The 13,720-nt window shown below is 36.9% G+C and overlaps 1 protein-coding gene across 4 annotated transcripts in view; it reads left to right on the top strand.

Moving 5' to 3' along the window:
- The window catches only part of klc1a (kinesin light chain 1a), a 36,564-nt gene that overhangs the window by 19,308 nt on the left and 3,536 nt on the right, over positions 1 to 13,720 (top strand). For all 4 annotated transcript variants that reach the window (XM_088002680.1, XM_088002679.1, XM_014991384.2 and 1 more), the window contains 6 exons: positions 301 to 353; positions 565 to 632; positions 885 to 993; positions 1,473 to 1,634; positions 10,119 to 10,252; positions 12,777 to 12,843. In XM_088002680.1, the coding sequence (XP_087858806.1) occupies positions 301 to 353; positions 565 to 632; positions 885 to 993; positions 1,473 to 1,634; positions 10,119 to 10,252; positions 12,777 to 12,843 (593 nt within the window). The remainder of the gene's footprint in view (positions 1 to 300; positions 354 to 564; positions 633 to 884; positions 994 to 1,472; positions 1,635 to 10,118; positions 10,253 to 12,776; positions 12,844 to 13,720) is intronic.

Raw genomic sequence — 13,720 nt, 5'->3', positions numbered from 1 at the left:
TTTAAATAAATTTAGCAATGTTTTTCTAAACCTCAGATATTGATATCAGAAGTAAAAAAAAAGGTGGTTGCTGCATCCCTTGCCAAGTGTAAAATTGGCAAGGGATGTGGTGGCCAGTCAGAGGTCATCTGGTGTTCTGACTGAATGACAGCTGACGGAGACAAAAATAATCCAAAACTACTGGGTTTTTCTTAAGCAACCTCCTGCATCTGCTATCAAAAGGAAGACGGCTGCAAACAAAAACAACCTTTTAGTTTACATGTTCTAGTTGCCACTGCTGACATTTGTTTTCTCTTTCAGACGAGAACAAACCAATCTGGATGCATGCTGAAGAGAGAGAGGAACAAAGCAAGGCGAGTCTTCTTAAACGTCTGTTTAAAATCATTTTATTGTTAACGCTAAGGCATTGTGATGTTCCTTGATAGTGATGCACAAGTTGACAATTTCAGGTTCAGTCTTGCAAGTCAAAGGCTTTAACCTGCTTGTGTTACAATACAACACAGGATAAATGCTGTATGTTCAGGCTTCTCTTTCTAAAGAATAGTTTTGTATGTTTTTTCACAGGGGAAACTGAAGGACAGTTCACAATTTGGAGAATATGGAGGCTGGTACAAAGCATGTAAAGTTGACAGGTCAGTTTTATCTCCTACATCTGACATCATCAGCCTGAAATATTATTTATCAAGCTTCTTCTTGATATTCCAGTTACATCCAAGTTATTCCCACTTCTGAATTGCCACAGAACACACCTGAACCAATTTACACATTTTCTTTGAAAGATTTGTAATTTGTATTGTGGAGATGGCTAAAATGAAAATGCAGTTCTTATTTTATTGATCAACAAAGTGACTTATCAATATTATAATCCTCTCACTGCTTTCCAGCCCCACGGTGACCACAACCCTGAAGAACCTGGGAGCTCTTTACAGGCGGCAGGGCAAGTTTGAGGCAGCTGAGACTCTGGAGGAGGCAGCCATGCGCTCCAGAAAGCAGGTGGGTGTTTCACTTCTGCTGGTTGAAGTGAGACAAACAACACAAGTGTTTGTCTAATTTTGGGTTAAAAATTAAACTTTATGAAAATGCTCATTTTGATTTAATCTAAAAATTGTGGTTCCTTCTTTGAGAGGACTTATATAGAGAACAAATAGAATAGATGGCTCACACCGCAGAACCTTTTCTGAAGAACTGTGTGTGAGAATATCCAAGTGAAACTGTAAGAGTCACATGGTTTAGAAGTTTAGAATATATCAAAACGGTATGAGATAAAAAAAAATGCTGAGTTAGTTGCACCTAATATCTTATTCAAGTCCAGATCAGCAAATGACATGACACATTACTGTATAGACACTAAAAAGTAATTAATTGAATTACTTTGTTGCAGTTTATGAAATGGCTGCAGTGAAATTACATTAACTTGTTGTTGCGACCCATCCCATTTTTAAAGTAACCTACCGAGCTCTGTTGTGTTTCAGGGTCTGGACAATGTGCACAAGCAACGCGTTGCTGAGGTTCTCAGTGAACCAGAGGCCGGCGACAAGCATCGCAGCCGAGAGAGTCTGACTTCAGACACGGTGAAGTACGAGAGCGGGCCGGACGGTGGCGAGGAAGTGAGTATGAGCGTGGAGTGGAATGGGGTAAGTACAGTACACAGCCCTCAGCGCTTTATACCAGCAGCATGTCAGCTGGAACAACAGCTGCGTTCCTATGATACTCAGCCTCCATCTTTATGGACCAAAGCCACAGTTGCAAATGAGTGATGGGAGTGAGGATAAAAGCAGAGTACTATAACCATCTAAAAGTTTGCTTCCCTCTGTTTGTTTTCGTTCAGTCAGCGTTATAAACTTAACACCTGTTTCATTTATTAGATTACAATTAATGTCTGTTTGGGTGTTTGGGGGGAAAAGCATTGTTCAGTGGCTTCACTCAGTAAAGATACATACAAAGTGTTTTTCTAGAACAGAATAGCATTATCTAAAATGGAAACAAATTTACTGTTCAATCAGCTACATGTGGATAATTTCAATAGTATCTTACTGATGATGCTGATTGACTGTTGCTGCTGTTATCGTTGGGGTTTGCTTATTGTAGGTTTTTCTTTTACAGAAGCTCAGACTTTTTTGGACAAAACAGGCACAAAAATATAGATTTTAAAAATATGGAAAACATATCCCTGTATAGGTCTGAAGTCGTTGGAAAGTTTTAATGCATTGAAAGTGGAAAAAATTTATATTAAATTTTTATTTAAGTTTTATATGTTGTACCATGTGGGGTTGAAAATTGAATAGACAATTTAAAGATGCCTCAAGGGTTAAAACTTAGGACACACAAGTTAAATTGTATTTCTTTAATTAGCCATCAAAAAATCAAAGATTTATTTTTTTTTTTGTATGATTTCTGATCTATAATTTTTGTAAATTTCAAATGTTGCTCTTTTAATGTTACAGTAACATCCAAAGGTTCTAGTAAATGGACTTGAATTATAAAATATTTTAAAATTAATTATAGTTTATCTTTTATGAAACAGATTGAAGTTTCATCATTTGAGGGAAAAAGCTATTAGTTACTGAGTTATTGTAACCACTGAAAGCTTTTCTCTTATGATGCATTAACTAGTTATATTTGTGTATATTTAACAAAGACACAATGACAACAAACATTTAGCATCTTATATTAGCAGTTAATAGCTTTAGCCCGGCTAGCCACCTGAATGAACAGTTTACATACAGCTTCCTTTCTAAAAGCTTCTTGTATCTCTGTGCTTCTTCTGTCTGCTTTCTTAAACATTTCACTAACACTGAAATTGTGGAACTTTCAGTCGTTTTTCTGAAATGACTTCCATACGGAAGTGTTATTAGCTCAACCTGGTAGCATTTAATGGTTTTCTTTATGGCAGTCGAGACTTTGGACTTATCCACACATAGCCGGGTTCTTATAAAAACAATTAACTCCACCACATTGTTTAAAAAGAAAAATAACGATCGGTTTCAGAAAAGTTTTTATCTGCATGAAACCCCTCCAATCCACCTCTGAGCTTTGTTTTAAACATGCCTAACCAATAGGGGGCAGTGTAACACAGAGCTGAAATCTATGTCAACCAATCAGAATCCTTCAAAACAACCTCGACTTCCTGTTAGGAATTAAACATGACTTAATTTGTGTGGACAGGCGTATAAGTTGAACTGCTTTTAAATAACTTATTAGAAAACATAAGTTATGTTTTCTAATATCTTATTAAAACACAAGATAATGCTGATTGGGAATCTTATCAAAGCAAGTATGTTGATATATTGGTGCATTGTTTGTCGCAGAACCTAAAACTGTTTCTCCATGTGCACAAAACAAATCTCCACTTCTGTTGGAGTTCTTATAAATTGTTTTTAGTGATTTTAAACTGAACTTTGTGGGTGAAAGAACAAAATTCATGAAAATATATTTGTTTCCCCAGAAATCCGGCTATGTGTGGACTAGGCCCAAGAGTATGTTTAGTTTAAGGCAGGCCAATTGGTGATCAGGTCCAGTCAAGGATAAAATCATTAGATCCCAGATTTCTGCTCGTTTCTTGAGTATTCCTAGCTTAACTTTTTCTCTGTTCCACTTTCTAACCCACTAAAACATTTTTCTGCAGTAAATCTACCACATATAAACCCATCCAGTCTGACTCTCTGCAGCACAGCCGCCTTCTAACCTTCTGGAGAGTCTGCAGTGTTCTGCTTCTAGTCGCTGCAGTGACACTACATGTAGATGTAGACTTGGCTGTAAATTGCTGCTGCTTCTGCTCAACTAGTCCTCTTGCATAGCAACGGTTGCCATAGCACCCTGAACAATCAATGAGCATCTGAGCCACCCCTGGTCATGACTGTGGGAGTGTTTCTAGAGAGGATGCAGCCGAACTAAACACCTGAACCTAACTGAGCTTCAGAAGGGATTGTTTTTGTCTTTATTTATACTTAGCAGAAAAAAATATTCAACTGAATTTATATTAATAGATGTTAAACTGTTGATTTACAATACATTGTCAAACTTGTTACATCTTTATGCCTGTACTTCACCATCTCTCTGCAATTTCAAAGCCATATTTTGGTTTTCAACTTGTCAAATAAATCATTTCCTCTTCAGCGCCCTCTACAGGCAACTGTGAAACCACTTCTCTTCCCTCTAATTAATAAATCAAACTTAAAAATCTTTTCTGACTTAACCAGGGCTCTGTACTGTACTCCTGCTCGATGTTCTCTATCTGTGTGCATTGTGCTGCATGTGTCCATGTATTTGTTTGATGTGCTGCTTTCTGAGAATGAAAACTGACTTTTCTCCTCATTTTTTTCCTTCACTTTTTTTTTTAAATTTTTTTTTTTACCTTTGTCACTAAATATGTTTGCAGCCAGAGAGGAAAAAAGAAATTGCAGGACGTAGCACATCTCTTTTTAGCTCGATTTTAAATACAAGAAAAAAAAATCTGAATTGGAAAAAAATATCTAAGTTAATAGCTTAATGGGGGGAGGGTGACATTTTTTTAATAAGTTAGTTGAGCAAAAAAAAAAAAAAACTCCTATATCTATTTGCAAAATAATTCAACCACCCAGTTCAGCAGCGCTCTGGCTGCTCTCGTGTGTTTTCTTTATTCCTCTCCTGTTTTTTTTTTTTGTTTTTTTTGCTGTGCTTTAACAATAACAAATTTCCACCGCCTTAATAAAAGTCTCTCAAATATTTTCCAAATTCAGACACAGGATTAAACCAACACAGTGAACTGTCAAATAGCTCCACCTAGTGGCCAAATCCAAAAAAAGCAGAATTTTGTGATAAAGTAATAGTGGAAAATGGAAGTCCAGACCTCGAGAAAAGGCTTTCTAGCCAATTGAAGAACCTTAGACCCATTTGTGGAAATCAGACCTGCTGTACTTGCACAAGTTGGGAAAATATCAAATTGTTTACCATATTGAATGACATAAATATATATTTAGATTTGTGCCTTTTGTTTTACTAATGTTTTTGTTTTTTCTGATGTGTGTGCAGATCTAGTGCTTCCTTCCACTGTTTGGTGAACAGAGCTTGTGTCTGATTAGTGGAAACCCTGTCTGCTGCTGTTTTTGTTTCCCTCCATCTGCCTGCTTAGCTTTGCTTTTGCAACTTTTGCTCCATGTCTCATGTGCCTTTGTTCCTCCACCTGTCACTGTTTATATTTCTCTCTCTTTCTTGTCTTTCTGCTCTGTCTGGATGGCAGGCTTAACTCCAGATGCCTTGTAATGGTTCTAAAAACTTGTCTTCTGCATGACGGATGCCTGGCCTCACCTCGCCTCCACCCCTCCAGCTTTGCGGTTTTCTTCAATTTCCGGCTCCAACCCCCTCCAACCCCTCGCTCTTTTTTTTTTTTTTTTTTTCCTGGAGGGATTCTTCACACCATACTGAACCACACTGATACCACTCTGACGCCTCTCTAACCCCACTGAAGTGTTCATCTGCTGTGGGCGGTGGGCGACCGCTGTGACAGTATGTCCATAAACATAGCTGTTCTGCCCAGGAATTCTCTTCATTTTGGCCTGAACTCCAAAACAATGAGCTTATTGTTTCTGTTCCTCGCAAAAGTTTTCATATTTCTGGAGCTTTTTCTCTTTTTGACAGAATACAATCATAAAATTCAGCTTTGTGATTTTTGGAGGATTTTATGGGAGAGACTAACACAAAGTAGTGCATAATTGTGAAATGGAAGGAAAAGATACAGTTTTCAAAACCTTTTACAAATTAAAATCTGAAAAGTGTGGCAGTGTTTTTTTTTTTGTTCAGCACCTTTTACTTTGATACACTAAAAAATATGTATCATAGCAACCAACTGCCTTCAGAAGTCACTTAGTTAGTTGGTACATCTGATGCACAACATCCACAGTGAATCATGGTGGTGGCAGCATCATTCTGTGTAGACAGAAAAGAAATAGATGGTCAGAGTAAATGGACAATGACTTGTAAACAAGTGGTCAAAGATCTACATTCATATGTGGGACTGCAGCTAACAATTATTGTAGTAATTGAGTATTTCATCAAGTATTCTGACATTTATTTGGATAAAGAAATTGGCACATTATGCAGATTTTTCATTTCACCTTTTAGGCCTATTTTATACTAGAAATATGTAAAAAAGAAAAAAAAGGCAAATAAAACAATTCAGTTCCTTTCTCAAAATAAGAAAATAAAAATGTAATTGCCTAAAATTTAATAACAGCTTTCCTTTACTGAGCACTTGATCATATTTAGCTAATTGACTATTTAACTTATTTTACTAATTGACTACTTATTTTGCGAAGTTGTTAAGAAAAGCTGTTTGATAATGACTGAAGAGAGCTGGATACAAAAAATATATGGATGTTCAGTTATGTGCTGCTATTTTGTGTTGGTTTGTTGCCTAAAAGCTCTAAAAAAAAAAAGAAAAAGGTTTGTGATTGTAACTTGAACAAGTTATAAGGGGGAATGAATTCTTTTGCATCACATTTAAATACGAATTGCTAACGCTGTTTAGAGCTCAACACAGCTGTCAGATGGTTGTTCTAATTCTTACACATGTTGTTTTTTACGACACCTGTGTACGTATATGCAGTTTTATGGAAACGTGGATCTCATTTATCAGAAATTAGTTTGAACAAAAACCTTAAAAGAAATGTTTTTTGTTCAAAAAGCAAGTTTTTGCCTATATTAAAAATAATCAGGATCAAGCATTGGATCTGCTCCTCTGTCATTAGTCATATTTGTAAAAACGGAGCCGACTTGAAGGCTACACGTCCAAATGAAACAAAACAAAGTGTCAAGGACGAAGACACTTTGTTACAGTGTCTTAGAAAAGAGACATTATGGTTGATGTTGATTTTCCTTTGGGTCAGAATGAAAGGGAAACGTTTGGATGTTCAAACATATCAGCCCCTATTAAAATCCACTACAATAATCTTCATGTCTTATAGAAACATAACCTGTCGATGGCATTATGATGTGACCTATTCCAATCAGAGAACACAGTTCAAACTTTGCCACCAGGTCATGATATCCTGCAGGTTTAATGAACTGAATTACCCATTTTCTGTTGACAGAAATAATCCGAGTAGTGACTAAACACATTGTAAATAACAGCATCAGCATGATCAGGAGCAGCGTAGTTTGTAGTTCTGCACATCTAGGTCTTGCTTCCTGCCACAGTAGCCAGTAGTTTGTCACTTTGTGCTCATCTGTTTACTGGGAGGTCAGGGGTCACTAGAGCATGTGAATGGCAGCTGGTTTTCATGCAGGAGGAATTAAAATGTGGATTTAAGAAAAGCTGTAAGTTTTTTATTATTATTTATTTATTTAATTTAAAACTGTATTCAGATAAATTCGACTGAAAAAGAGTTTCATCTTTACCGTCTGTGTATCTATCTTAGGGTTGGTAGTGAGAAAGTGACGGCATTTGGTGTAAACAAGCATTTGTTGTTGCATTTCCTGAAACTTTGGGGTTTAAGTAGCCTTTTCCTCAGCCTGTCCTCGACTTCTGCTACTAATATTCTGTGTCCTCTGTCTCGTTTGTGCATCTCCCAGTTTGTCTTTAACTTCTAATAAAACCTAATCTCTCTGCTTTACCTGAACCTGTGCCTCTTGCCTCTTTGTGCGTTCCTTCTCTGCTTCTGTGTGCCTTCATGACCGAATGAGAGTGAAGTTTCTGCACCACACAGCAGCAAAACACTTTCATATCTCACTTACCTGTGTCATTTTTCATTCCACATTTTTCTAAATTGTCTTTCAAATTGTCAGTCTTCGTGTTCCAGAGGTTTACTGAGTAGTTTGGTGTCTAGGAGTTCACTAACATCAGTTGACTTCTTGGAGACATTGGGTTTGTCAAAGCTACAGTCCAGATAGACTGAGATCAAAGTTAGCTGTAGTTTACAACATGATTAAAATGTTTTAGGCTTAAACAGAAAAGCCTTTATGCTTCAGAAATAATGTAGCATAATTATGACAGTGTAACTAGTCATTTTCCAATATTGATGGACTCAAGGAGTTACCACGGTAACCACTAAATTTAGTGCCAGATTTCAACTGCTAGGAGCAAAGAATAATATGCAGTCCAGAGAAAAGAATGTAACACCCTACAATAACGTTTACGATATTATTATATCGATAACACAGAACCTAGAAACTGATCACCCAAAGATGGTTTATTGGTAGGGGTGCACCGATAAATTGACCGACTGAAAAATTGGCCCCGATTTCCATAACTTTGGGTGACCGACTATCAACCGATCTTAAAGAAAGGGAATCGAACCCAGGACAGTAACCTCCACACGTGGTGCGTCTGCTCCACCAACTGCGCCACCCAGTGCTCACCCGTCTCTTTTAGTGCTGTTAGACGGATAAATGGATAGAAGAATATCGGGGGGGTTTTTTAGCCCTTTTTTAGATTTACTTAAGTCTAGTGTATAAATAATTTTGCACTGCCAATTTATTTGTGGGTATAGGCAACATGCTGTGTGTGCACTTTTTGCATTATGAGTGAAAAATCACTTTTTCTCTGTGTGACATTTTAGAGACCTCTACTCCTGTAAAAGTGGCTATAGCAGATTTTCAGTCAAAATTAAACCCACACATTAAAGTTCCCGCACTGCCTTGTCAATGAGTGTGCAAATACGTCAATCAACATCAGTTTGTGCTTCTTTTGATGTCTTTTTTTGATCTGATGCAACACTTGTTTGTCTGGTATGAAATATTATAAAACTGTTTTGCATGAAGTTGTAAATATCACTTAGTTAAAGGTGTAAAAGCTGATAAAACTCTTGACCAGGAGTCTCCAACTCCAGACCTCATGAGCCTTTTGCTCTAACACACCAGAATCAAATGACACAATTATCTCCCCGGCATGTTCTTGTGGACTGCAGAAGTCTGGCTATAAGCCATTCATTTTATTCAGCTGTGATCGAACTTGAATTCATCTAAAAGTTGCTGGGCAGTCACTTCCCATCTGGCATTGGAGACTGCTGGTCCAGGCCCTGGGATTATATAATTAATTATATCGGTGTTTCACCAGTTCATCATATTAGTGCACCAACCTTTGATCGTCCATTTCTTGGACACCAGAGATGCACAAAGCAGAAATTTGTGACAAATCACAAAGTTTGACATATCGGTATTGATTTTAGCCAATTTCAATTTCACTTTAGTACATACAAATACAAATAATAGAGTTCAAAGTACATGTACAAACCGGTGGTTATTTGTGTTGGGATCTGTGGTGATTTCGGTAATTGTGTTTGAGGAAAGAGTGTTGCTGCCAGTAGCTGCGTTTCCACTACAAATGTGTGCAAATCTTTGTCGATATTCTGCTGATGTCGAAAAAACATAATTTCGTAATTGCTGTGTTTCCATTAAATAAGAAATTAAATTAAAACCACACTTGAATAAGCTTATTCACACAAGTCATTAAAAATCATGGCAGCAATAGATGCAAAGAGTTTTTCATAATTCAGCCATGTTGCTAGCGCTCATATTGGTCAACCAATCAGAGGCGATGTCGGCGTCTCGTTCAGGCATTGGAGCAACTAGGAGGCGGCAATGTGGTGCTTTGTGGAAATTGTAGTTGTGATTTTACAGAAGATCTATGAATTCAACACGTTGGAATGACGAGCAACTTTTCATGGCATGTATGATGCCGAGAGCTCTGATGGAGACGGCTGTACATTGTCCAAAAAACACAAAAACATCATCCTAGTTTTCGCCATTAGTAACATCTGGCTGTTGATCACATCACCAGTGGGATGTGAAAACAGTTTTTCCACTGCAGAAGCATACATTTCAATACAGCTGAAAAACCGCCTGATCCTAGCGCAAAAAACTTTTTATTCATAAACTTGAGTTTTTCAAAATTGGCCTGTTTCCACAGAGCGGATTTATTTTCATAGTTTCAATTTGCATAATTTTACAGTCAATGGAAACACAACCAGAGCGACCTGGTAGGCCTTAGTCACTGAACATCATCCGATTCCAGTCACGAGCCAGTTTTTCTTGGTGCATCTCAATTGCAAACTAAATGCTGGTCATATATGAACGTCTTTAACATCTGTGCACATCTTAGAAAATGGCGTGAGTAAGGGTAAGCCTGTGATGTGTCCCACCAGGACGGATCTGGGTCCCTGAAGAGAAGCGGCTCCTTCAGTAAACTACGGGCGTCGCTCCGTCGAAGCAGCGAGAAACTGGTCCGCAAGCTGAAAGGCGGCAGTTCGTCACGAGACGGCGAGCACAAAAACCCCGGGTAACTATCCGCAGCTCTAGAGTCCTGCAGTGACTGCTGCAGGTGGCTCCTGTCACACACTGGAAGCCTGGAGGAGCAGCTGGCTGGTGCGCTAACCAGAACCAAAACAAGTGAACTCTTCTACTTCACCGGTGGTGAAGTGGTGTAACCCTGAAGCTGTGTTTGCACATAAGTGTTTTTAGGGACTCTTGTCCCATATGCAATTATTACTTTTCCCCCTACATTTCTTTATAGGTGTCTTATCTATAGCTGAATCAAAATATGAAACGGAAGCAAACTCTGACTTCTGCAAACTGCCTTGGTTTTTGGTACAAACGGTTATTTTTTTTAGGTGAAAGTGGGGTGACAAAGTACTTTTAGAAGTATTGTAAACTAGTATATGATATCTTTTATATAAACATGCAGTATTGTAAAAATAAAAGATTTAAAGACATTAGTGGTATTTACATCTGGGGTCATTTTGTAACATTAAAGAAAAACTTTAAAACTGTTAATTCTCCAGATAAGAAACATCATTTTAGAAAAAACCCATAATTTACAAAGGATGCTGCCCTCATGGAAAAACACGTCTCGAGGAATTTACCACATTTCCAAAAGATTATGTTTAAAAAAAAAATAAAAAATCCATCAAATCCTTATATTTTATTTAAGGAACATTTGCTATTGTCTTTTTTTTATGTTTGAGTTCTTGCTTTTCTTAGCACTTGCACTGACTGATACACAGCCCTTAAAGTGTCGATAGTAAAAAAAATCTTTAATCTCTGTGTGTAAGATCTTTTTTTTTTTTGATTGACTTGAACAACGGAGATTTGAAAGTGTGCGAATCGGACTTTAAGGGCTCCGTAAACCAAACCTGAACATCTTCACGGTGAAAAGCCAAAGACTAACAGATAAATGGAGGGAAGGTAGCAGGCCGTGTTTAACTACTAATGTCTCCCAGTGATTTTCCATCGCACTTGTTGTGCCCATGGAAATAATTTCCAACTAATCGTTCCATCTATTCACTGCATTTTGTGGCTGAACTGTAACTGTTCTGGACTTTTTTAAGTCCATCTTTTTGTTATTAAATGTCTGCATGGCTGTCCTGTGTAGAATAAAAATGTATTTTTTTCATTGTTCTGTTTTTCTTTTTTATTTATGAATAAATTTTTATTTCTTCTGAATGTCGACTTGCATGCTTCATCTTTGTTCTTGCTGGTCTCTTGTGTTCCTTGGTGCTGCTCTTCACTGTGCCTCTTGATGGTGATGGACAGGATGTTGGTGTTCCTCATCACCATCATGACGGACTCAGATATGTAACGTCACTGCAGAAACATCTTTGACAAAATAACTCCCCTTTTATTTGTTCTGAACAGATATCACGAATGTGTGTATCAGTTTTTACTCATATTTAAACCAAAATAATTAGACTTTTAGAACTGTATTTAGCATCTCTACATTAGCGATTAGCCCAGTTAGTACAGCTTGCTAGCTTTGCTAAGTTTCCTTATGTATTTGTTTCAGGCTATTTAAGGAGGAATGTGAATCATAAAGTTTTGTTGTTTTTTAACCGTACTAAACCTTTGGAGTGTTAAATACACTTTAAGTTGGATGTTTGCTGCAGTGACATTCACATAAACCTAAATTTTATGCTTTATGTTTGCATGTGTTGAACTTGTAGTGTGAATGTCTTGGTGCACAACATAGTAAAACAGTGTTTCTTAAATCTTTTTATTCACTGCAAAAACACAGAATCTTACCAAGTATTTTGATCTGTTTTGTAGAGCAAATATTATAGTTCACTTGAAATAAGACAAAACTAACTTAAAAGTAACTTTTCAACAAAATACAGCATATTGTTTTAAGTCAATATTCCTTAATATTGATAACAAGTACTTGTTCCACTGGCAGATTTTTTCACTTATCAGAACATTTTTCCCATGTTATAAGTGAAATAATCTCCCAATGAAACCAGTACTTTTTAAAATCAATGTTAAGGAATTATTTATTTAAAAGAAAAGCTTAGTTTTGTCTTATTTCAAGTGTACTCGGCCAAAAATACTTGGAAAGATTTAGTGTTTTTCAGTGTTTGTAACTAAGCACAGATCAGTAGCTGGTTTCACATTTTGGTCTGCCAGACTCAACTCAATCTGAATGGTCAGTCACAAATTGCTATACCATCAGTAAAGGCAGAATAATCTGACTTTTTTTCTTTATTTTTTATTTTTTCCAATTTTACACAAACATGCAGCCCAAAATGTCATAACTGATGTCTAACAACACACAAACACTGCTGAATTTTCCATCAACCTAACAAACTAAATGTATAAAAAAAATTGCGGATTTGCATCAAGAAGTGGTGCTAACATTGTACATGTCTAATCAGAATACAGAAGATCCGATACATTATTGTGGAACTAACTTTTTTGTGACATTATCATTAACCCTCATGTAACTCCACTGAGTTTAAAAGCTCACAACTGACTCTCCACCCCTCACCTCTGACCCCTGACCCCTCACCCTGCCTCTCTGCATGTGGGAGCAGCATGAAGCGGGCCAGCTCTCTGGGGGTTCTTAACTTGCCGGACAAGCCTGCCAGAGACCACTACCAAGTAAGGAAGCCTGACTGTCAAAACATTGGTTCAACCGTTTGCAGTGAGTTCTCCGGTTTGTTTTTAACTGCTGTTTTGCCAAAAGCTTTCATAACCGTTAAAGTTTATCACAATTATTCATGTTCCATTTGTGTTATTATATGTGCTGTTAAGTACAAAGTAGTGCATAAGTTAACTGGAAGAAAGACAATCTGTAGATTTTTGCCTTTAAAAAAAAACTGGGGAAAAAAAGTCATTTTGTAAACTATTTTATTTAAATACCTAAATTTAAGACATCTGTGCTTCAGTTTCCTTGATGGACAAACGAGTTTTGAATCTAACAGCAAATGGAATTGTAATTCCCATCGTTGCGTCAAAGCAAAAGTCCCTGAACTCGTCTGATATTAGGGAACAAAAAGCTTGAAAGAAACACAATGATAATGCTGTTTAATTGTTATTAATCAGATATGCAAAAATTAGTTGTTTTTTTTCTTGTGGTGCATTTAATGAACTAAGGAAAAAAAAAAGAATTTTCAGAATCTGATTCCTGTTTTTCCTCCACCCAGATGTGATCAAGGTTAATCTGCAGAGTTAGACCGGAGCTTCTGTTCCTCTTTGCCTGTGGAACCATTTGAACAAACTTCAGCTAAATATGAAATCATTTTCCTCCATTGTGACGACAGTGAATAAAACTGTTGATCCAACCCATGAAATTAAGATTATAATTTGAAGGGTTTTATTGTTTTGTTTTTTTTTTAGCTTTGGCTGACATAGAACTTTATGTATGTATTTATGCATAAAATATCATGTATCAAGCAGTTAGTCCAAATTCCTGGTAATTATGTGAATTACACTTTGGTGGTAGAACAAAGTCTTTCATGACAAAACAACAAAATTC

Source organism: Poecilia mexicana, unplaced genomic scaffold (assembly GCF_051168715.1).
Source record: "Poecilia mexicana isolate PSO_F unplaced genomic scaffold, ASM5116871v1 scaffold_22, whole genome shotgun sequence".
NCBI lineage: Eukaryota > Metazoa > Chordata > Actinopteri > Cyprinodontiformes > Poeciliidae > Poecilia > Poecilia mexicana.
This window is presented reverse-complemented; position numbering and strand designations above follow the sequence as displayed.